Source organism: Moschus berezovskii, chromosome X (genome assembly GCF_049115385.1).
Source record: "Moschus berezovskii isolate FMDL1 chromosome X, NW_MosBer_1.0, whole genome shotgun sequence".
NCBI lineage: Eukaryota > Metazoa > Chordata > Mammalia > Artiodactyla > Moschidae > Moschus > Moschus berezovskii.
In genome coordinates, this window is record NC_142488.1 from 51,215,562 (window position 1) to 51,238,905 (window position 23,344).

Sequence of the window (23,344 nt, forward strand, 5' to 3'; positions counted from 1 at the left end):
CACCCAACAAAAGAGCACCCCAATACATAAGACAACACTAACAGACATGAAAGGAGAAATTGACAGTAACACAAAAGTAGGAGATTTTAACACCCCACTCACACCATTGGACAGATTATCAAAACAGAAAATTAATAAGGAAACACAAGTCTTAAATGATACATTAGATGAGATGGATCTCATTGATAGCTTCAGGACATTCCATCCAAATGCAGAAGAATACACCTTCTTCTCAAGTGCACATGGAACATTCTCCAGGATAGACCACATCTTGGGTCACAAAACAAAGTTCAGTAAATTTAAGAAAATTGAAATTGTGTCAAGCATCTTCTCTGATCACAACTCTATGCGACTAGATATCAATTACAGAACAAAAACTGTTAAGAAACCCAAACACATGGAGATTAAACAACATGTTTCTAAATAACCAACAATTTACTATATAAATCAAAAGGAAAATCATAAAAATTTCTAGAAACAAATGACAATGAAATCACAACAACTCAAAACCTATGGGATGCAGCAAAAGCAGTTCTAAGAGGGAAGTTTACAGCAATACAATCCTACCTCAAGAAACAAGAAAAACATTGAATAGACAGCCTAACTTTACACCTGAAACAACTGGAAAAGAAGAAGAAAAGATCCCCAAAAATAGCAGAAGGAGAAAAATCATAACAATCTGAGCAGGAATAGTGAAAAATAAATAGATGAAACAATAGTAAAGGTTAATAAAACTAAAAGCTGATTCTTTGAGAGAATAAAACTGACAAAGCTTAAGCCAAGATCATCAAGAACAAAAGAGAGAAGAATCAAATCAACAAAATTAGAAATGAAAAAGGAGAGGTTACAACAGACAATGCAGAAATAAAAAGGATTATAAGAGACTATCATGAACAACTATATGGGAATAAGATGGATAACCTGGATGGAATGGACAGCTTCTTAGAAAAGTTCAATCTTCCAAGACTGAGCCAGGAAGACACTGAATTGGAAGGCCTCAGTAACGGGCACTGCAGGTGGAGGGTCTCTCTGCCAGGAAGGAGCCCTCAGTTGTGCTCTATGGCAATAAGAAGTTCTGTAGTCCACAGCTGTACTCTCAATTGGGGCTAGGGAGACCATCCTATGTTCAACTGAGACCAGAGATGGATGAGTAACAACCTCGTGTCAGCCTCCAGCAAGATAAGCAGGCAGGTGAGAAATTGCCTCATAGCAGCTCTTCACCAGGCTGCTCATCTCCCCTTGCTGCTAGAGCAACCTGAAGGTTTTCTGTCAAGATTCAAGTCAGCCTGCAGTTTAGCCTTGCCTATGTAGCCTACATGGGGACATGCGAGGTCACCAGGGTACCAAGACAGAGCCACAGCCCTACAGTGTCTGGAGCAAGTCTCAAGACTTTATGTATAGTGATACAAAAATGACACCTATATACTGACTCCTACATGGAGGAGATGGTTTTCCTGTCAGTCATTAGAAAATATTCCTTCATTTCGTACACATACATTGATTCCTAGCATGTTTCAGGACGTATCTGCAATGCTCAAAATGACCAGTGATGTGACGTGGATGATGGGAATATCACACTGGTAGACAAGACAGACATAAACAGAAAAGAAATGCAGAGGAGAAACACAATGAAGGGGCCTAAGGGGGGAAAAAAACTGAGTGGAGTGGCCAAGAAGCAGGAGGAAAGCTAGAATATAAGGTTCATTGTAAGAGTGAGACAGGTTAACTGAACTTCCCACATCCAATGATAATTACTGCTTTCACATACTGATTTTGTGACATAAAGCTGTTGATATCTTTACCTCTGCTACAGACTCAACTCTGTCTCCCACCAAATCTGTATGTTGAAGTGGTAACTGCCAATGAAATAATATTTGGAGATGAATCCTTTGGAGACAATTAGATTTAGATGAGGTCATGAAAGTGGGGCTCACATAAGAAGAAACACCAATCCCACTGCTGGGCATACACACCGAGGAAACCAGAATTGAAAGAGACACGTGTACCCCAATGTTCATCGCAGCATTGTTTGCAATAGCTAGGATATGGAAGCAACGGAGATATCCATTGGGAGATGAATGGATAAGAAAGTTGTGGTACATATACACAATGGAATATCACTCAGCTATTGAAAAGAACACAGTGGAGTCAGTTCTAATGAGGTGGATGAAACTGGAGCCCATTATACAGAGTGAAGTAAGTCAGAAAGATAAACACCAATACAGTATATTAACGCATATCTATGGAATTTAGAAAGATGGTAACAATGACCCTATGTGCGAGACAGCAAGAGAGGCACAAAGATAAAGAACAGACTTTATGGACTCTGTTTGAGAAGGCGAGAGTGGGATGATTTGAGAGAATAGCACTGAAACTTGTATATTACCATATGTGTAACAGATGACCAGTCCAAGTTTGATGCATGAAACAGGGCACTCAAAGCCAGTGCACTGGGACAACCCAGAGGGCTGGGATGGGGAGGGAGGTGGGAGGGAGGTTTGGGACAGGGGGACACATGTACACCCATGGCTGATCCATGTCAATGTATGGCAAAAACCACCACAATATGATAAAGTAATTAGCCTCCAATTAAAATAAATAAATAAATTTTTTAAAAAAGAAATTTCAATTGGGCCTGCAATACTTCTAAATTATTCTAGATTACCATCAAACCCTCTGGAAAATGCAGACCAGTGGCTCTTTATCTTGCCTTAAAAAAAAAAATGTCTACAATTCTATCTTCTAGTTCGCTTATCCTGTCTTCTGCCTCTGTTATTCTACTGTTTGTTCCCTCCAGAGTGTTTTAATTGTAGAAATAAATGAAACAGAGAGGAAAAAAGAAAAACGAATTAAAAGAAATGAGGACAATATTAGAGACCTCTGGGACAATGTTAAACGCTCCAACATTCGAATCATAGGAGTCCCAGAAGAAGAAGACAAAAAGAAAGACCATGAGAGAATACTTGAGGAGATAATAGTTGAAAACTTCCCTAAAATAGGGAAAGAAATAATCACCCAAGTCCAAGAAACCCAGAGAGTCCCCAACAGGATAAACCCAAGGCGAAATACTCCAAGACACATATTAATCAAATTAACAAAGATCAAACACAAAGAACAAATATTAAAAGCAGCAAGGGAAAAGCAGCAAATAACACATAAGGGGATTCCCATAAGGATAACAGCTGATCTTTCAACAGAAACTCTTCAGGCCAGAAGGGAGTGGCAAGACATACTTAAAGTGATGAAAGAAAATACCCTACAGCCCAGATTACTATACCCAGCAAGGATCTCATTCAAATATGAAGGAGAAATCAAAAGCTTTACAGACAAGGAAAAGCTGAGGGAATTCAGCATCACCAAACCAGCTCTCCAACAAATGCTAAAGGATCTTCTATAGATAGGAAACACAGAAAAAGTGTATAAACTTGAACCCAAAGCAATAAAGAAAATGGCTACGGGATCGTACTTATCAATAATTACCTTAAAGGTAAATGGGTTGAAATTTTCAAAAAGGCTAGGAAACAATTCTCATAGCCATCAATAGTTCAGTGTTGAGTTCATGAATAGTTTTTAAAGTTTGGGACAAACTGTAGTATTTGCTATTTGAAGTACTATTTGTAATTGGCATATTACAATGTAACATTGGTCTTCATTTCCAACTTAAAATGCCTAAAAATGCCTAACAGGTTTTTAGATTTGTGAATTTTAATTGAAACGTATTTTACGATGTTACTAAACCTGCAGAAATATTGAAATATTTCAGAGAACTTATTCACTGTACATTTAATTTATTTTATTTATTAAAGTTATGAACTGTAGGAAGTTTTACTTGTTGGGTCAAATGCTTGTTGCTTCAAATGCTTGTTGCATTTGAAGTGCTAGTTACAAGAAAATCAAATACCTTCAATGTATAAATGCTATTAAGTTTTTAAAGGACTCTGGAGTATAAGTAAGTTTGTTTAAAGAAATTTAGTCTGTTCAACTTGAAAAAAAAATAAATAAAATTGGATTATTTGATTTAAAAAAAAATAAAAAATAAACAGCACAGTCTTTTATATATTGTTAAAAGTTTAAAAAAAATTCATTACAGCAAGGTTAGTTAGACACATGATGGATGCAGCTTTAATCCTGCCATATATTATTACAGTTAAAATGTAAATGATGAAAAATATTTTGTGCTTATCAGCATTTATGTGGAAATGTGTTTTACAGTGATATATGGTGTTATATTTCTATTATTGTGATGAAAAAGAAAACAATACAAAAAGACGAAGTGTTTATTAAAACATGAAAAAAGAAAAAGAAATAAATGGTTTTGCAGCACTGAAGAGATTATAGAAAGTAAATAAGCTAGATCAGACCTGTTTTATGTAGTAATTTTATAGTTTATTTTAATTATTTCAGTTGTAAAATATTGTTATACTGTTAATTAGTTCTGATTGTTCATATTAAACTATTGTAATGCAAATAAATAAATAAATAAGGAAAAAAAAATGTCACTTGGGAGCTTTAAAAACTATAATATCCAGGATATCACACTTAAATATTCTGAACTACTAGGAAATGTTAGGAATTAGGGCCCCAGACATAAGCAATGCTTAAAAAACTTCCTGGGACATTCTAACATGCATCTAGAATTAATTGCTGAACCAGTTAAAAAGCCAGGCTTCTGCTGTTTTCACTGGAAAACATGGCACGTGACTCATTTGTGTGGGCTTTAAATTCAGAGGATAACTTACAGTAATTAATTTACCTGGTTTAGCAAGAGGGCTGACTCTCTTCCTGCTCAAGAGGAAGATGACCCATCAAAAGGCCCTATAAATCAGCAGCCTCCAGATTAACTCAAGGAAACAGAGGAGAAAGTCCCCTCCCTGCCAACCTTCCTTCATTTCCGCTAACATGTGTCTCCCTTTCATTTACAGGATGTCTAATTAAGAAGCTATAGCCCTGGTTTAAAGTCCATATAAACTCTTTACATCCACTCTATGTGTTTGACAAACAGTTTACATGGGTGTAATAAAATAAATACTTTCTAAATATTTTTAAAAAAGAAGAAACACCAATGTATTCACTCTGTCTCTGTCTCTGTGTCTGTTTGTCTCTCTCTCACTGCCATGTGAGGACACAACAAGAAGACAGCCATCTATGATCCAGGAATGGAGCTCTCACCAGAATCCAACCTTGCTGCCATTCTGATTTGGACTGCCAGTCTCCAGAACAGTGAGAAATAAATTTCTGTTCCTTAAGTCACCCATTTTATGGCATTTTGTTTTGGCAGCCTGAGCCGACAAACACAGCTTTCCAGCCAAACATTAAAATAATCACATTGTTGGACTTCCCTGGTGATCTAGTGGTTAAGAACCCTTCTGCCAATGCAGGAGACATGGGTTCAAACCCTGGTCCAGGAAGATTCCACATGTCATAGGGCAACTAAGCCCGCATGCCACAACTGTTGAACTCACGTGCCTCAACTTCTAAAGCCCGCACACCCTAGAGCTCATGCTCTGCACCAAGAGAAGCCACCACAATGAGAAGCCCATGCAACACAACTACAAAGTACCTCCCACTTGCCACAAGTAGAGAAAACCTACATGCAGCCATGAAGACCCAGAGCAGCCAAAAATTAATTAATTAATGAAAATAAAAAATGATAAAAATAATCATCACATTGTCAGCATTATATCCATTCAAAAGTATTTATCAACAGTCTAGTCTGTTCTTCAGCCCCTTTATATGTGGGACACTTCAGTGAATTAGTCAAGGCAGCCCCTAACTGAGAGGTGATCTGAGAAAGTAGCAGAGTGTCCAGAATTATTAACATAAAAGTAGGGAACAGTAGTACTTTGCTTTTGGACAAAGTAATGTGTACATTTCCCCCTCTACAAGAACAGAAATTTGTCAAGAGAAATGTCCTATGATCACTAGTTAATAATGTATTACTTCCAGTAAAGGAATTGCTGGTTTGATAATGACTATACTTGATTGTGAGTAGCATAGATCACCGTCATTCAGAGGGCAGAAAATTTCTCTGAGCCTCTGCTGGGAGTCAGGCTTCAGGTTCTGGACTGAAAAGGAACTGAGTATATAGTTATAATTATGCGGGATAGACAGACGAGAGCCAGGGGATGCTTAGAACACAGAAGAGAGCCCTGTAAATCTGGTGGCCAGGAATGGCTTCTCCCAGGGAATGATGTGTGGGCTTTAGTCTATTTCATTACAGATCATTTTAATCTCTGTTCATTACTCCTCTTGTTCACTAATAATATAAATCCCTCTAGTCAATTATCTCCATGTTATAGATGAGGTAATTGAAAATCATTCCATTGTGTGGATATGCCATCATTTGTTTAACAATACATTGATTGATGGATATTGTGGTTGTTTCCAGTCTGGAGTTTAATAAGTAAAGCATTCATGTAAAAGACTTTGTGTAGATATATACTTTCCTTTGTCTTGAAAAAATACTCAGGATTGGAATGGCTGAAGCCTACAGTATGTATGCCTTTAACTTTTTAATAGTGTCTGGTATACATAATTACATTCCCAGCTATGTAGGACAGTATGACTCAGTTATATATGAGTTCCATTCTTGAAAACGCTTGGTATGGTCAGACTTTTAAATTTTCACAATTCCAATAGGTGTGTATTGGTATCACATTCTAATTTTAATTTGCATTTCAGTATATTGAGCATATTTTCTGGTGTTGACTTGCCAGCCATATGTATTCTGGCCTGTTCTAATCTCTTGCACAGATCTTTGGGGTTGTTTATCTTTTATATACTATTAAGATTTACTATTGATTTTTATTTATTCATTCTGAAACTTTGCTGTGATGTGCCTTTGTCTAAAGCTTCACTTGTGCTGCACTCTCATGGCCTTCATTTTTAGGACCGTTGTTTCATTATTTCTTTGATAATTTTTTCTCCCTTTTTCTCTGTTCAGAGTACCTGGACATTTTCTTATCTTAACTGAGGGCCACATTTATTAGGACTTCATTTGTTTACTTTTCTCCTCTTTTTTCTTTTTAATCAACTAACTGGAAGATTTGCTCAGCATCTCTGTTCTCAAGTATTCTAGGGACTTCAGAGTCAGTGAATGCATGGAGATTCAGGCAGAGTTGCCGGCCTGGAGAGGGCAATGGATACCCTGGGCCCATGCCTTGTCCTAGTACCTCTTCTACTGGGTGTTCAATTTTATCCTTTATCATAACCTGTAACAAACTGCTGAACATAATATTTTTGGACTAGGAAAAAGAAGAAGGCAATAATATTAACAAGAGAGAAACTTTCTTCCTGATAAAAATCTAAATCTTGGCCAGCAATGACCCAAATATTCTACCTATGGGAAGACTGCTTCCCATGTGACCAAGAAGGCATTGAGGTATTCCCTTTAACTGGAATCATTCTATACTTGCAATGATTTACTCCTAGAACTTGTGAACCCATGGTCTTAAGCTTCCTAAAGCTCCAATTCCTTGCCCTCTGACCTTCGACTTTGAGAGAGTCTTTGAAAGGAGAATTCCCTACCCTGGCTGTCTCCCAAGGCAAAGATTCAAAGGAGAGGTGAAGACAAGATGGTGAAGTGGAAGGACTTGAGGTCACATCCTCTCCCCAAAACACTGAAATCACAACTAACTGCTGAACAACCATCGACAGAAAGACTGGAACCTACCAAAAACGATGTTCTACATCCAAACACAAAGAATAAGCTACAAACACAAAGAATAAGATGGAAAGAGGGGTGCAGTCACAGTGCAGTCAAATCCCATCCCCACTTGGTGAGCAAACCACACACTGAAAAATAGCTACATCACAGAGGTTCTCCCACAGGAGGAGTTCTAAGTCCAATGTAAGGCTCCAGAGTCCGGGAGTCCGGCTTGAGAGCTGAAACCCACAGAGCATTTAGCTTTGAAGGCCAGTGGGACTTCATCACAAGAACTCAAGAGGACTTGGAAAAACAGAAACTCCACTCTTGGAGGTTGCACACAAAGTCATCTGTGCACCAGAACCTGAGGAAAAAGTTGTGACTCATGGGACCCAGGGCGAGGCTTATCTTCTGGTGTTGGAGGTCTCCTGGGAGGCAAGGGACAACTGCGGTTCACTGTGGGGAAAACGTGTAGTAGATGCATCAGAATGTACTCACTGACATGAGTTCTTCTGGAGGCCACCATTTTAACACCAAGACTTGGTCCCACCCAAAAGCCTGTAGGCTCCAGTGCTGGGAAGCCTCAGGCTAAACAACCAGTATGACAGGAACACAGTCCCACCCATCAGCAGACAGGCTGCCTAAGTCTTCCTGAGCCGACAGCCACTTCTATATACACCTTTTGACATGACCCTGCCCATCAGAGGGACAAGACACAGTTGCACCCACCACTGGGCAGACATTAGTCCCTCCCACCAGGAATCCTGAAGAAACTCTCAGAACAACCTAACCCACAAGGGGAAAAACACTAAGAACAAGAGGAAATACAATCCTGTAGCCTGCAGAACAGAGACCATGAACACCGAAAGTGAGTCAAAATGAGATAGCACAGGAATATGTTTCACACAAAGGAGTAGGGTAAAACCCCAGAACAACAACTAAGCAACGTGGAGATAGGAAATCTATTCAAAAAAGAATTTAGAGCAGTGATAGTAAAGATGATCCGAGATCTCAGAAGAAAACAATGGAAGGACAGACTGAGAAGATACAAGAAATGTTGAACAAAGAATTAGAAGATCTAAAGAACAAAGTTGCTCAGTGTATCTGACTCTTTGCAAGCCCATGGACTATACAGTCAATAGAATTCTCCAGGCCAGAATACTGGAGTGGGTAGCCTTTCCCTTTTCCAGGGGATCTTCCCAACACAGGAATCGAACCCAGGTCTCCCGCATTGCAGGCAGATATTTTACCAACTGAGCCACAAGGGAAGCCCAAAAGTACTGGAATAGGTAACCTATCCCTTCTCCAGGGGATCTTCCCAAGCCAGGAATCGTACCAGGGTCTCCTGCATTGCAGGCAGATTCTTTACCAACTGAGCTATGAGGGAAGCCCTCATACACATGGACCACAGCCTTGTCTAAGTCAATGAAACTGAGCCATGCTGTGTGGGGCCACCCAAGATGGACGGGTCATGGTGGAGAGGTCTGACAGAATATGGTCCACTGGAGAAGGGAATGGCAAACCACTTCAGTATACTTGCCTTGAGAACCCCATGAACAGTATGAAAAGGCAAAACGACAGGATAATGAATGAGGAACTCCCCAGGTCGTTAGGTGCCCAGTATGCTATTGAAGATCAGTGGAGAAATAACTCCAGAAAGAATGAAGGGATGGTGCCAAAGCAAAAACAATACCCAGTTGTGGATGTGACTGGTGATAGAAGCAAGGTCCGATGCTGTAAAGAGCAATACTGCATAGGAACCTGGAATGTTAGATCCATGGATCAAGGCAAATTGGAAGTGCTCAAACAGGAGATGGCAAGAGTGAACGTAGACATTCTAGGAATCAGTGAACTAAAATGGACTGGATTGGGTGAACTTAACTCAGATGACCATTATATCTACTACTGTGGGCAGGAATCCCTTAGAAGAAATGGAGTAGCCATCATGGTCAACAAAACAGTCCAAAATGTAGTACTTGGATGCAATCTCAAAAACGACAGAATGATCTCTGTTCGTTTCTAAGGCAAACCATTCAATATTACAGTAACCCAAGCTTATACCCCAAACAGTAACGCTGAAGAAACTGAAGTTGAACGGTTCTATGAAGACCTACAAGACCTTTTAGAACTAGCACCCAAAAAAGATGTCCTTTTCATTATAAAGGACTGAAATGCAAAAGTAGGAAGTCAAGAAACACCTGGAGTAACAGGCAAATCTGGCCTTGGAGTACGGAATGAAGCAGGGCAAAGGCTAATAGAGTTTTGAACGCACTGGTCATAGCAAACACCCTCTTTCAACAACACAAGAGAAGATTCTACACATGGACATCACCAGATGGTCAACACCGAAATCAGATTGATTATATTCTTTGCAGCCAAAGATAGAGAAGCTCTATACAGTTAGCAAAAACAAGACCAGGAGCTGACTGTGGCTCAGATCACGAACTCCTTATTGCCAAATTCAGACTGAAATTGAAGAAAGTAGGGAAAACCACTAGACCATTCAGGTATGACCGAAATCAAATCCCTTATGATTATACAGTGGAAGTGAGAAATAAATTTCAGGGACTAGATCTGATAGATATAGTGCCTGATGAACTCTGGACGGAGGTTCGTGACATTGTACAGGAGACAGGGACCAAGACCATCCCCAAGGAAAAGAAATGCAAAAGAGCAAAACGGCTGTCTGAGGAGGCCTTACAAATAGCTGTGAAAAGAAGAGAAGTGAAAAGCAAAGGAGAAAAGGAAATATAGAAGCATGTGAATGCAGAGTTTCAAAGAATAGCAAGGAGAGATAAGAAAGCCTTCCTCAGTGATCAATACAAAGAAATAGAGGAAAATAACAGAATAGGAAAGACAAGAGATCTCTTCAAGAAAATTAGAGATACCAAGGGAACATTTCATGCAAAGATGGGCTCGATAAAGGATAGAAATGGTATGGACCTAACAGAAGCAGAAGATATTAAGAAGAGGTGGCAAGAATACACAGAACTGTAGAGAAAAGATCTTCACGACCAAGATAATCACAATAGTGTGATCACTCACCTAGAGCCAGACATCTTGGAATGTGAAGTCAAGTGGGCCTTAGAAAGCATCACTACGAACAAAGCTAGTGGAGGTGATGGAATTCCAGTTGAGCTCTTTCAAATCTTGAAAGATGATGCTGTGAAAGCGCTGCACTCAATATGCCAGCAAATTTGCAAAACTCAGCAGTGGCCACAGAACTGGAAAAGGTCACTTTTCATCCCAATCCCAAAGAAAGGCAATGCCAAAGAATGCTCAAACTACCGCACAATTGCACTCATCTCACACGCTAGTAAAGTCATGCTCAAAATTCTCCAAGCCAGACTTCAGCAATACGTGAACTGTGAACTTCCAGATGTTCAAGCTGGTTTTAGAAAAGGCAGAGGAACCAGAGATCAAATTGCCAACATCCGCTGGATCATGGAAAAAGCAAGAGAGTTCCAGAAAAACATCTATTTCTGCTTCATTGACTATGCCAAAGCCTTTGACTGTGTGGATCACAATAAAATGTGGAACATTCTGAAAGAGATGGGAATACCAGACCACCTGACTTGCCTCTTGAGAAACCTGTATGCAGGTCAGAAAGCAACCGTTAGAACTGGACATGGAACAACAGACTGGTTCCAAATAGGAAAAGGAGTACGTCAAGGCTGTATATTGTCACCCTGCTTATTTAACTTCTATGCAGAGTACATCATGAGAAACGCTGGGCTGGAAGAAACACAGGCTGGAATCAAGATTGCCGGGAGAAATATCAATAACCTCAGATATGCAGATGACACCACTGTTATGGCAGAAAGTGAAGAGGAACTCAAAAGCCTCTTGATGAAAGTGAAAGAAGAGAGTGAAAAAGTTGGCTTGAAGCTCAACATTCAGAAAACTAAGATTATGGCATCTGGTCCCATCACTTCACGGCAAATAGATGGGGAAAGATTGGAAACAGTGTCAGACTTTATTTTTTTGGGCTCCAAAATCACTGCAAATGCTGATTGCAGCCATGAAATTAAAAGATGCTTACTCCTTGGGAGGAAAGTTATGACCAACCTAGATAGCATATTAAAAAGCAGAGACATTACTTTTCCAACCAAGGTAACACTTCCTCCTCTTCTTCCTGTCCCCAAGAATGGGAAATGCAAGATGCAAACAGCCTGGTTATGGTTTAGAAGATGTCATAAACCTCAGACCCATGAAACACGCATCAGTGAGGAGGGGAAGACTGCCAGGATTCTCGAAAATCCCGTTTAGTTTCACTGCACTCAGTAGAGTGCTACAGCCATGTCACAGAACAATCGTTTACCTGCTCATCCCTAAATTTCCAGGGGTTTTACAAACTGACTTGTAGATTGTTAGCTGCTCAACATTAGCAATGGTGACAGTACACCACAAAAACTAGCCAGCAAGTGCTACAGACCAGTGCAACTCTCTCACATCCCCACCGCAGCCAATTTCAGTGCAGAGCCAGAGTGCTGGAGTGGAGGGAGTAGGTGCCATAGCTATGCTGTTCTTTCTTTTTTTAGTTTCTTTTGGCTGTGCTGTGTCCTCGTTGCTGTGCCCAGGCTTTCTCTAGTTGTGGCAAGTTGGAGGCTTCTCTTATTGCAAAGCACAGGCTCCAGTGCATGTGGGCCTCAGTAGGTGCGGCACACGGGTTTAGTTACCCCACGGCGTTTGGAATTTTCCAAGAGTAAGGGGAGAACCCATGTCCCCTGAATTGGAAGGCAGACTCCCAACCCCTGGACTCGAGGGAAGTCCTCTATGCTGTTCTTTTAGTTTACACACCAGGGCAGAGACATCACTGTGAGTTGACATCAGGTGAGTTGTTAGGTTGTTGTCGTTTTTCAGTTGATAAGCCATGTCCCACTCTTTGAGAACCCATAGATTGCAGCACACCAGGTTCCCCTATCCTTCACTGTCTCCTGGAGTTTGCTCACATTCATGTCCATTCAGTCAGTGATGCTATCTTACCATCGCATCCTCTGTGGCACCCTTCTCCTTTTGCCTTCAATCTTTCATAGCATCGGGGTCTTTTCCAGTGTGTCAGTTCTTCGCATCACGTGGCCAAAGGATTGCAGCTTCAGGTACAGCATCATTCCTTCAAAGAAATATTCTGGGTTGATTTCCTTTGGGATTGAGTGGTTTGATCTCCTTGTATTCCAAGGGAATCTCAAGAGTCTTCTCCAGTATCACAGTTCAAAAGTATCATTTCGTTGGTGTTCAAACATTTAATTGTCCAACTCTCCTATCTGTACATGCTGCTGCTGCTGCTGCTAAGTCGCTTCAGTCATGTCTGACTCTGTGTGACCCCATAGACAGCAGCCCACCAGGCTCCCCCGTCCCTGGGATTCTCCAGGCAAGAAGACTGGAGTGGGTTGCCATTTCCTTCTCCAATGCATGAAAGTGAAAAGTGAAAGTGAAGTCGCTCAGTCGTGTCTGACTCTTAGCAACCCCGTGGACTGCAGTCTACCAGGCTCCTCCATCCATGAGATTTTCCGGGCAAGAATACTGGAGTGGGTTGCCATTGCTGGAAAAACTTTAGCTTTGAGTAGATGGACCTTGGTCAGCAAAGTGATGTCTCTTACTGTATGGCAGAAAGTGAAGAAGAACTAAAGAGCCTCTTGATGAAAGTGAAAGAAGAGAGTAAAAAAGTTGGCTTAAACCTAAACATTCAGAAAACTAAGATCATGGCATCTGGTCCCATCACTTCAAGGCAAATAGATGGGGAAACAGTGGAAACAGTGACTGACTTTATTTTTCTGGGCTCCAAAATAACTGCAGATGGTGATTGCAGCCATGAAATTAAAAGATGCTTACTTCTTGAAAGGAAAGTTATAATCAACCTAGACAGAATATTAAAAAGCAGAGACATTACTTTGCCAACCAAGGTCCATCTAGTCAAGGCTATGGTTTTTCCAGTGGTCATTATGGATGTGAGAGTTGGATCATCAAGAAAACTGAGCGCCAAAGAATTGATGCTTTTGAACTGTGGTGTTGGAGAAGACTCTTGAGAGTCCCTTGGACTGCAAAGAGATCCAACCAGTCCATCCTAAAGGAGATCAGTCCTGGGTGTTCATTGGTAGGACTGATTTTGAAGCTGAAACTCCAATACTTTGGCCACCTGATGCGAAGAGCTGACTCACTTGAAAAGACCCTGATGCTGGGAAAGATTGAGGGCAGGAGGAGAAGGGGACGACAGAGGATGAGATGGTTGGAAGGCATCACTGATTCCATGGACATGGGTTTGGGTGGACTCCGCGAGTTGGTGATGGACAGGGAGGCCTGGTGTGCTGCAGTTCATGGGGTCACAGAGAGTCGGACACGACTGAGTGACTGAACTGAACTGAACTAGGGTTTTCATGGCTTTCCTTCCAAGAAGAAAGTGTCTTTTAATTTTGTGGCTGCAGTCACCGTCCACAGTGATTTTGGAGCCCAAGAAAATAAAATCGGTCACTGCTTCCACTTTTCCCCTATTTGCCATGAAGTGATGGGACTGGATGCCATGATCTTAGTTTTCTGAATGTTGAGCTTTAAGCCAACCTTTTCACTCTCCTCTTTCACTTTCATCAAGAGGCTCTTTAGTTCTTCTTCACTTTCTGCCATAAGGATGGTGTCATCTGCATATCTGAAGTTATTAATATTTGTGCTGGCAATGTTGACTCCAGCTTGTGCTTCTACCAGCCCAGCGTTTCTCATATTGTACTCTGCATAGAAGTTAAATTAGCAGGGTTACAATATACAGCCTTGACGTACTCCTTCTCCTATTTGGAACTAGTTTGTTGTTCCATGTCCATTTCTAACTGCTCCTTCCTGACCTGCATTCAGGTTTCTCAAGAGGCAGGTCAGGTGGTCTGGTATTCCCATCTCTCAGAATTTTCCACATTTTATTGTGATCCACACAGGCAAAGGCTTTGGCATAGTCAATAAAGGAGAATTAGATGTTTTTCTGGAACTCTCTTGCTTTTTTGATGATCCAGCAGATGTTGTCAATTTGATCTCTGGTTCCTCTGCCTTTTCTATAACCAGCTTGACCATCTGGAAGTTTATGGTTCACGTATTGCTGAAGTCTTTCTTCAGAATTTTGAGCATTACTTTACTAGTGTGTGAGACGAGTGCAATTGTGCAGTAGTTTGAGCATTCTTTGGTATTGCCTTTCTTTGGGATTGGAATGAAAACTGACCTTTTCCAGTCTTGTGGCTACAACTGAGTTTTCCAAATTTGCCAACATACTGAGTGCAGCACTTTCACAGCATCATCTTTTAGTATTTGAAATAATTCAGCTGAAATTCCATCACCTCGACTGGCTTTGTTCATAGTGACACTTCCTAAGGCCCACTTGACTTCACAATCCATGATGTCTGGCTCTAGGTAATTGATCACACCATTGTGTTTATCTGGGTCGTGAAAATCTGTTTTGGACAGTTCTTCTGTGTATTCTAGCCACCTCTTCTTAGTCTCTTCTGCCTTTGTCATGTCCATACCATTTCTGTACTATATTGATCCCATCTTTGCATGAAATGTTTCCTTGGTATCCCTGATTTTCTTGAAGAGATCTCCAGTCTCTCCCATTCTGTTGTTTTCCTCTATTTCTTTGCACTGATCGCCATGAAAGGCTTTCTTATCTCTCCTTGCTATTCTTTGGAACTCTGCATTCAAATGGGTATATCTTTCCTTTTCTCCTTTGTTTTTCACTTCTTTTCTTTTTTTATTTATTTTACTTATTTATTTATTTTTAATCTTTATTTTATTTTTTTAAAATGAGGCTTTTAATTAATGTTTGACAGAGCTGATTCAAGTTGAACAGACTAAATTTCTTTAAACAAACTTACTTATACTCCAGAGTCCTTTAAAAACTTAATAGCATTTATACATTGAAGGTATTTGATTTTCTTGTAACTAGCACTTCAAATGCAACAAGCATTTGAAGCAACAAGCATTTGACCCAACAAGTAAAACTTTCTACAGTTCATAATTTTTATAAATAAAATAAATTAAATGTACAGTGAATAAGTTCTCTGAAATATTTCAATATTTCTGCAGGTTTAGTAACATTGTAAAATACATTTCAACTAAAATTCACAAATCTAAAATCCTGTTAGGCATTTTTAGGCGTTTTAAGTTGGAAATGAAGACCAATGTTACATCGTAATATGCCAATTACAAATAGTACTTCAAATAGCAAATACTACAGTTTGTCCCAAACTTTAAAAACTATTCATGAACTCAACACTGAACTATTGATGGCTATGAGAATTGTTTCCTAGCCTTTTTGAAAATTTCAACCCATTTACGTTTAAGGTAATTATTGATAAGTACGATCCCGTAGCCATTTTCTTTATTGCTTTGGGTTCAAGTTTATACACTCTTTCTGTGTTTCCTGTCTATAGAAGATCCTTTAGTATTTGTTGGAGAGCTGGTTTGGTGATGCTGAATTCCCTCAGCTTTTGCTTGTCTGTAAAGCTTTTGATTTCTCCTTCATATTTGAATGAGATCCTTGCTGGGTATAGTAATCTGGGCTGTAGGGTATTTTCTTTCATCACTTTAAGTATGTCTTGCCACTCCCTTCTGGCCTGAAGAGTTTCTGTTGAAAGATCAGCTGTTATCCTTATGGGAATCCCCTTATGTGTTATTTGCTGCTTTTCCCTTGCTGCTTTTAATATTTGTTCTTTGTGTTTGATCTTTGTTAATTTGATTAATATGTGTCTTGGAGTATTTCGCCTTGGGTTTATCCTGTTGGGGACTCTCTGGGTTTCTTGGACTTGGGTGATTATTTCTTTCCCTATTTTAGGGAAGTTTTCAACTATTATCTCCTCAAGTATTCTCTCATGGTCTTTCTTTTTGTCTTCTTCTTCTGGGACTCCTATGATTCGAATGTTGGAGCGTTTAACATTGTCCCAGAGGTCTCTAATATTGTCCTCATTTCTTTTAATTCGTTTTTCTTTTTTCCTCTCTGTTTCATTTATCTCTACAATTCTATCTTCTAGTTTGCTTATCCTGTCTTCTGCCTCTGTTATTCTACTGTTTGTTCCCTCCAGAGTGTTTCTGATCTCATCTATTGCATTATTCATTGTATATTGACTCTTTTTTATTTCTTCTAAGTCCTTATTAAATCTTTCTTCCATCTTCTCAATCCTTTTCTCCAGGTTATTTATCTGTAACTCCATTTTGCTTTCAAGATTTTCAATCATTTTCACCAGCAAAATTTGAAATTCTTTATCAGGTAAATTCCCTATATCTTCCTCTTTTGTTTGTGTTGGTGGGCAATTATCTTGTTCCTTTACTTGCTGGGTATTTCTCTGCCTCTTCATCTTGCTTATATTGCTTTGCTTGGGGTGGCCTTTCCCTCTTCTTGCAGTTTGTGGAGTTCTCTTTATTATGTAGTTTCTTCGCTGTGTGTGGGGTTGGACGGGTGACTTGTCCGGGTTCCCTGGTTAGGGAAGCATGTGTCCGTGTTCTGGTGGGTGGAGCTGGATTTCTTCTCTCTCCTTTAGAAGATAATGGGCTGCTTTTCTGGGAGCCTGATGTCCTCTGCCAGTATTCAGAAGTTGTTTTGTGGACTTTACTCCACGTTCAAATGTTCTTTTGATGAATTTGTGGGGGAGAAAGTGGTCTCGCCGTCTTATCCCTCCGCCATCTTGTTCCTTCCTCCCCAGAACACTGGATTCTTATATTCCACTTGGTTGTGGAGTATCTCTTCCCAGCTGCTCCAGCAAGGTGTAGCCACTGTACCTTACCCTGGACAAGGGGTATCTCCTCAAGGCTGCCCCTCCTGCTTTGAATGTGGATCAGCTCCTCTCGGCCCTCTGGTGCCCAAGCAGCCACCGCCTCTTGGACGTGGTACAGCTCCTCTCGGCCACCGCCCTAACCCTGGGCGCGGGGGTAGCTCCTCTCAGCCACGATTCTGCACGTGGTCGGTTGCGCCGGAGCTGGGCGTCTCTCGCGTCTGCGCCCCACTTCTTTTCTTTACACAGTTATTTCTAAGGCCTCCTCAGACAACCATCTTGGTTTTTTGCATTTCTACTTCTTGGGGATCATCTTGATAGTTGTCTCCTGTACAATGTCACGAACCTCTGTCCATAGTTCATCAGGCACTATGTGTATCAGATCTAGTCCCTTAAATCTATTTCTCACTTCCACTGTATAACCATAAGGGATATGATTTAGGTCATACCTGAATGGTCTAGTCATTTTTCTTACTTTCTTCAATTTAGATCTCAATTTGTCAATAAGGAGTTCATGATCTGAGCCACAGTCAGTTCCCAGTCTTGTTTTTGCTGACTGTATAGAGCTTCTCTACCTTTGGCTGCAAAGAATATAATCAGTCTGATTTCGGTGTTCACCATCTGGTGATGTCCATGTGTAGAGTCTTCTCTTGTGTTGTTGGAAGAGAGTGTTTGCTATGATGCTTGCTATGACCCATTCTCTTGACCAAACTCTATTAGCCTTTACCCTGCTTCATTCTGTACTCCAAGGCCAAATTTGCCTGTTATCCCAGGTGTTTCTTGACTTCCTACTTCTGCATTTCAGTCCCCTATAATAAAAAGGACATCTTTTGAGGGTGTTAGTTCTCAAAGGTCTTGTAGGTCTTCATAGAACTGTTCAACCTCAGCTTCTTCCACATTACTGGTCAGAGCATAGACTTGGATTACCATGATATTGAATGGTTTGCCTTGGAAAAGAACAGAGAACATTCTGTCGGTTTTGAGATTGCATCCAAGTACTGCATTTTGACTTTTTTCTTTACTCTGATGCCTACTCTATTTCTTCTAAGGCATTCTTGCCCACAGTAGTAGATATAATGGTCATCTGAGTTAAATTCACCCATTCCAGTCCATCTTAGTTTGCTGATTCCTAGAATGTCGATGTGCTCTCTTGTTATCTCCTTTTTGAGCACTTCCAATTTCCCTTGGTTCGTGAACCTAACATGCCAGGTTCCTATTCAATATTGCTCTTTACAGAATCAGACCTTGCTTCCATCACCAGTCACATCCATAGCTGGGTGTTGGTTTTCCTTTGGCTCCATCCCTTCATTCTTCCTTGAGTTATTTCTCCACTGAAATCCAGGAGCATATTTGGCACCTACTGACCTGGAGAGCTCATGTTTCAGTGTCCTATTTTTTGCCTTTTCATACTGTTCAAGGGGTTCTCAAGGCAAGAATACTGAAGTGGTTTGCCATTCCCTTCTCCAGTGGACCACATTCTGTCAGACCTCTCCACCATGACCCATCTCTTTTGGGTGGCCCCACATGTCATGGCTTAGTTTCATTGAGTTAGAAACTAACTCAGATTGTTTAGTTTTCTGTGATTGTGGTTTCAGTCTGTCTGCCCTCTCTCAGCGCCTACTGTGTTTCTTTTGTTTCTCTTACCTTGGACGTGGGGTGTCTCTTCACGGCTTCTCCAGGAAAGTGCAGCTGCTTCTCCTTACCTTGGGCGTGCGGTATCCCATCCCATCTGCTGCTCCTGTCCTTGGACATAGGGTATTTCCTCACGGACGCCGTTCCTGACCTTGGACATGGTGTAGCTCCTCTCGGCTGCTGCTCCTCACCTTGGACGTGGGATAACCATGGCTCCTGACCTTGGATGTGGGGTTTTTCCTCTCAGCTGTTCCTGTGAGTGAGCCACTCCTGGGCCACGCAGACACCGCTCTTGCACACACAGATATTGGTCTATAATATTCCCTTTCTGTATTATCTTTAGCTTTGATATCAGGGTGATGCTGTACTCGTAGGATGAGTTTCCAGGTTATCCTAACACTATAGCATTTTGGAAGAGTTTTAGAAGTGCATGCGTTAACATTTCTCTTAATGGTTCATAAAACTTACCTGTGAGGCCATCTGGACCTTGAATTTTGCTAACCAGAAAATTTTTCATCAGTTTCAATATTAGTGCTCGTAAAGCTGTAATCATATTTTCTTTTTCCTCTTAGTTGAGTTTCCAAGAATTTGTCTGTGGCTTCCAGATTCTACATTTTATTGGCTTAAAGATGTTTGTTGTAGTCTTTTATGATCGTTTGACTTTTCTGTGGCATCACTTATAACATCTCCTTTCTCATGCCTAACTTTATTGATTTGAGTGTTCTCCCTTTTTTGTTGATGAGTCTGGCTCATGATTTATGTATTTTCTTTATGCTCTCCCAGGGCCTCCTTTTAGTATTATTGATCTTTGCTATTGTTTTCATGTTTTTTTTTTCTGTTCTATTCTCTATGATTTTTTTTCCCAAAACTAATTTTTGGTTTTGTATGTTGTCTTTCTCTAATTGCTTTAGCTGTAAGGTTAGGTTGATTATTTGAGACATTCCTTTCTTATAATCTTTACTCTTAGTGTTTTTCCCTGTTTCATAGGTTTTATGCAATCACATTTTCTCATTTGTTTGTATGAGTTTATAAACATATATTATATATATATTTTTCTTCTCTCTGATTTCTTCATTGATTTCTTGGCTATGTAGAGGTGTATACATGAGCCTCAATGTATTCATGTTTCTTAGTTTTTTGTTTTTGTTTTGCTCCCCCCATAACTGACATGTAAATCATAACATTGTGGTAAAAAAAAATGCTTGATACAATTTTGATTGTCTTAAATTTACCAAGGCTTGTTTTGTGATCCAGTTTGTGATTATCCTGGACATATTTCGTTTGCCCTTGAGAAGAAACTGCGTTCTTCTAGTTTTGGATGAAATCTACTTAAGTATCAATTAAATTGTCAGGTCTGTTGTGTTATTTAAAGTTTGTGTTTTTTTAATACTTCATTTTTAAATTGGGAGATAATAATTTTCCAATGTTGCTCTGGCTTCTGCTGTACAAAAGCATAGATCAGCCTAAAGTATACATATGTCAGTTATTGTGCAGTTAATCATTTGTTGTTGTTGTTTCATTGTTCCACGCCCTTCTTAAATGTCTCCTGCATGGTCTCCACTTATTTTCTGAGACGTTTGATCATCTCTACTGTCGTTACTCTCAATTCTTTTTCAGTGACACTTCCTATTTCCTCTTTAATTATGTCTTGTGTGTTTTTACCTTGTTTATTTGCCTGCAACATACTCTACTATCTTCACATTTGTTTATCTTACTATGTTAACGGTCTTTTCTTCCCAGGGTGCAGGGTTGTAGTTCTTGCTTCTGGTCTGCGCCCTGAGTGGATAAGTTTGGTCCAGTGGTTCGGTTTTCTTGAAGGTGGAGGGACTGCCAACTATATTCTTGTGGCCACAACTGAGGCTTCTCTCTCTCACAGCGGGACCATGTCAGTGGTGTCTTTTGCAGGTATGTATGGGTTTACTCTGGCTTTAGGCAGTCCGTCTGTGGATAATTTGGTGTGTGTTTCTGTCTTGCTTTTGCGTGGTGTGAGGCATCAGCTCTGGATAGTACAGGCTTTAGTGTGGAATTGGTTCTTATTTTCAGATGGAGGCCTTCATAGGGACTCTAACCAATTAATATTCACTGGAACCAGGAATTATCTTGTGGTCTATGATCCTCGATACAGTGCTGAAACCCTAGATGATCAGGCCCAACTTCTGGTCAGAGAACCAAGATCACATAGTAAGAGATTAGACAGAGGATTGGAGAAACACAGAATAATGGTAAGAAACCAAAAGCAAACAACAAGCAAAATAACACAAGCAATAATCACAATAGGGAAGAACACAGAATCAACAATAGAACTAAGCAAATAACTTGCAAGACATAAAACACCACCAGAGCAGAGTGCCACCTGAAGAATAAAGAAAACAAATCTAACAAAAATGACAAGAGCTTTCCCACAGAACAACAGAAAGTCACAGCTAATATAGAAACATACACCTATTAAGACAAAAATGACAAGAAACAACATCAACCAAAGGCACAGATAGCAGGAAAATAAGTACACAATATATACATACAAAAATAAATATATGATTTAAACAATCTTAGAACACCAAATAAGCAAGAATAATAACAAGAAAGCCTACAACTGAGAAAAAGAGTGAATCGACCACACCGCATAGCAAAACATCGCAAATATAACGGATATTACCTAGGGTCCTGGTTGTCAGTGTTCTGGTCCCAACATGAGGCACAGCACAGCTCCGCATCTCCAGAAAGCTCTCCCAAATGTGGGGAGAACTGAACTCTGGATCTGCAGTAGGGACAGGTCAGACTCTAATCTGGGATAACTCCTGTTTGTTCTCAGAGCTGCCACAGCCTGGACATTTTCATTCATTGGAAATCTGTTGTCCATTTACATATCCCATAGACAAAAAGTCTGCATAGTTGACTGTATGGATTTAATCTGAAGCTCGTTCAGCTGGTGGGAAAGTTTTCAATCCTTTCCCTTAGTTTCCCTGACCCTGGGTCTCAGATGTAGTTTTATGAAAACCTCTCCATATGGTCACCAGGGAAGCCTACCCCAAGACTCTTGTGGAACACTTAGGTCTGCCTTGTTGAGCACCGGAGGAAGTGGTATAGCTGCTTGGACTGTAGGAGCACTGGTGGTGTCAGTTTTGCAGAGGAGCCAGCAGCCATGGGCAGAAAAGTTATGGCCCTAAAGGGATCATTTTCTAGCCTGTGGTGGCAGAAGCATGAGTGGTAGTCTGGCTAGTCTTTCTCTATTGCCTGATAGTAGGTCTTAGCATGTGGGAAGAGGGGGGATTCCATGGTGTCACCACCTCCTCTGTGTGACTGACCCCTAAGGTCCCGCTTCTTTGTCAGTTTCGGATTTCTCGAAAGGCATTCCTTTCTACACATTTTGTTGTCCCAGATCCATCATTCCATCTCCACATACTTATAAGCAGTTCCCTCCCAGGTTGGCTTTCTAACACCATGTTTCATCTTCCAGGCCCTATGCCCACTTGTTGACCTCTCTGTTTGATTCTCACTCTATACAAACTATATTTCATCAGCTTCTTCACCTTGCTTCCTTTCAGTCAAAAGTAGTTTAAGGTTTTGTGAGGTGACTTGCTTGAATCCTCAAACTATTCCATGCTTCTTGATCTCCCACTGCAAGACACAGGTTTGGTCCTATTCTTCTCGTCCTTCTTCTACCATCTTCCCTCTATTCTTCCCAGTTATGTCTAGATTCCAGGTAGTCCTCACTGTTGAGCAAGGTCTTCTGCTAATATTCATCTGATACTCTGGGGAAACTGTTGCCTTTATCAAAGTATTATTTGTGATGCCTCCTTGGATAGAGTTGCACTCAATGTCCTCTTACTTTTCTTCCAACTTGGAACTTCTGATTCTCTTTCTAGGCAAGCTCTGTAATACCTTTTTGCATGTCAGTAGCTTCCCTGGTGGCTCAGAGGTTAAAGCGTCTGCCTCCAATGCGGGAGACCCGGGTTCGATCCCTGGGTCGGGAAGATCCCCTGGAGAAGGAAACGGTAACCCACTCCAGTGTTCTTGCCTGGAGAATCCCATGGACGGAGAAGCCTGGTGGGCTACAGTCCACGGGGTCGCAAAGAGTCGGACACGACTGAGCGACTGAACAGAACAGAACAGAACAGAACAGAACAACAAACTTTAGTTGACATGAATTAATCTGTTCGATTGGAGGTTACATACATACACAGATAACTGGCACATCTTTGACTTCGAACATGCAGACAAGCACATTTATTTTTCCTGAAATTTCTGCTAATGAGGAATTGCCATCAGCTTGAAGAAACGTAGTTCTTTTCCGGATAAGAGATGATACAGGAATTGGGCTCAAAAGTCA

The 23,344-nt window shown here is 40.5% G+C and overlaps 1 protein-coding gene across 1 annotated transcript in view; it reads left to right on the forward strand.

The window, feature by feature from the left end:
- Window positions 1-23,344, forward strand: part of LOC148773299 (P antigen family member 2-like) — a 66,380-nt gene that overhangs the window by 15,676 nt on the left and 27,360 nt on the right. The window contains exon 2 of the mRNA XM_088833568.1: window positions 5,122-5,220. Within this exon, the coding sequence (XP_088689694.1) occupies window positions 5,122-5,220 (99 nt within the window). The remainder of the gene's footprint in view (window positions 1-5,121; window positions 5,221-23,344) is intronic.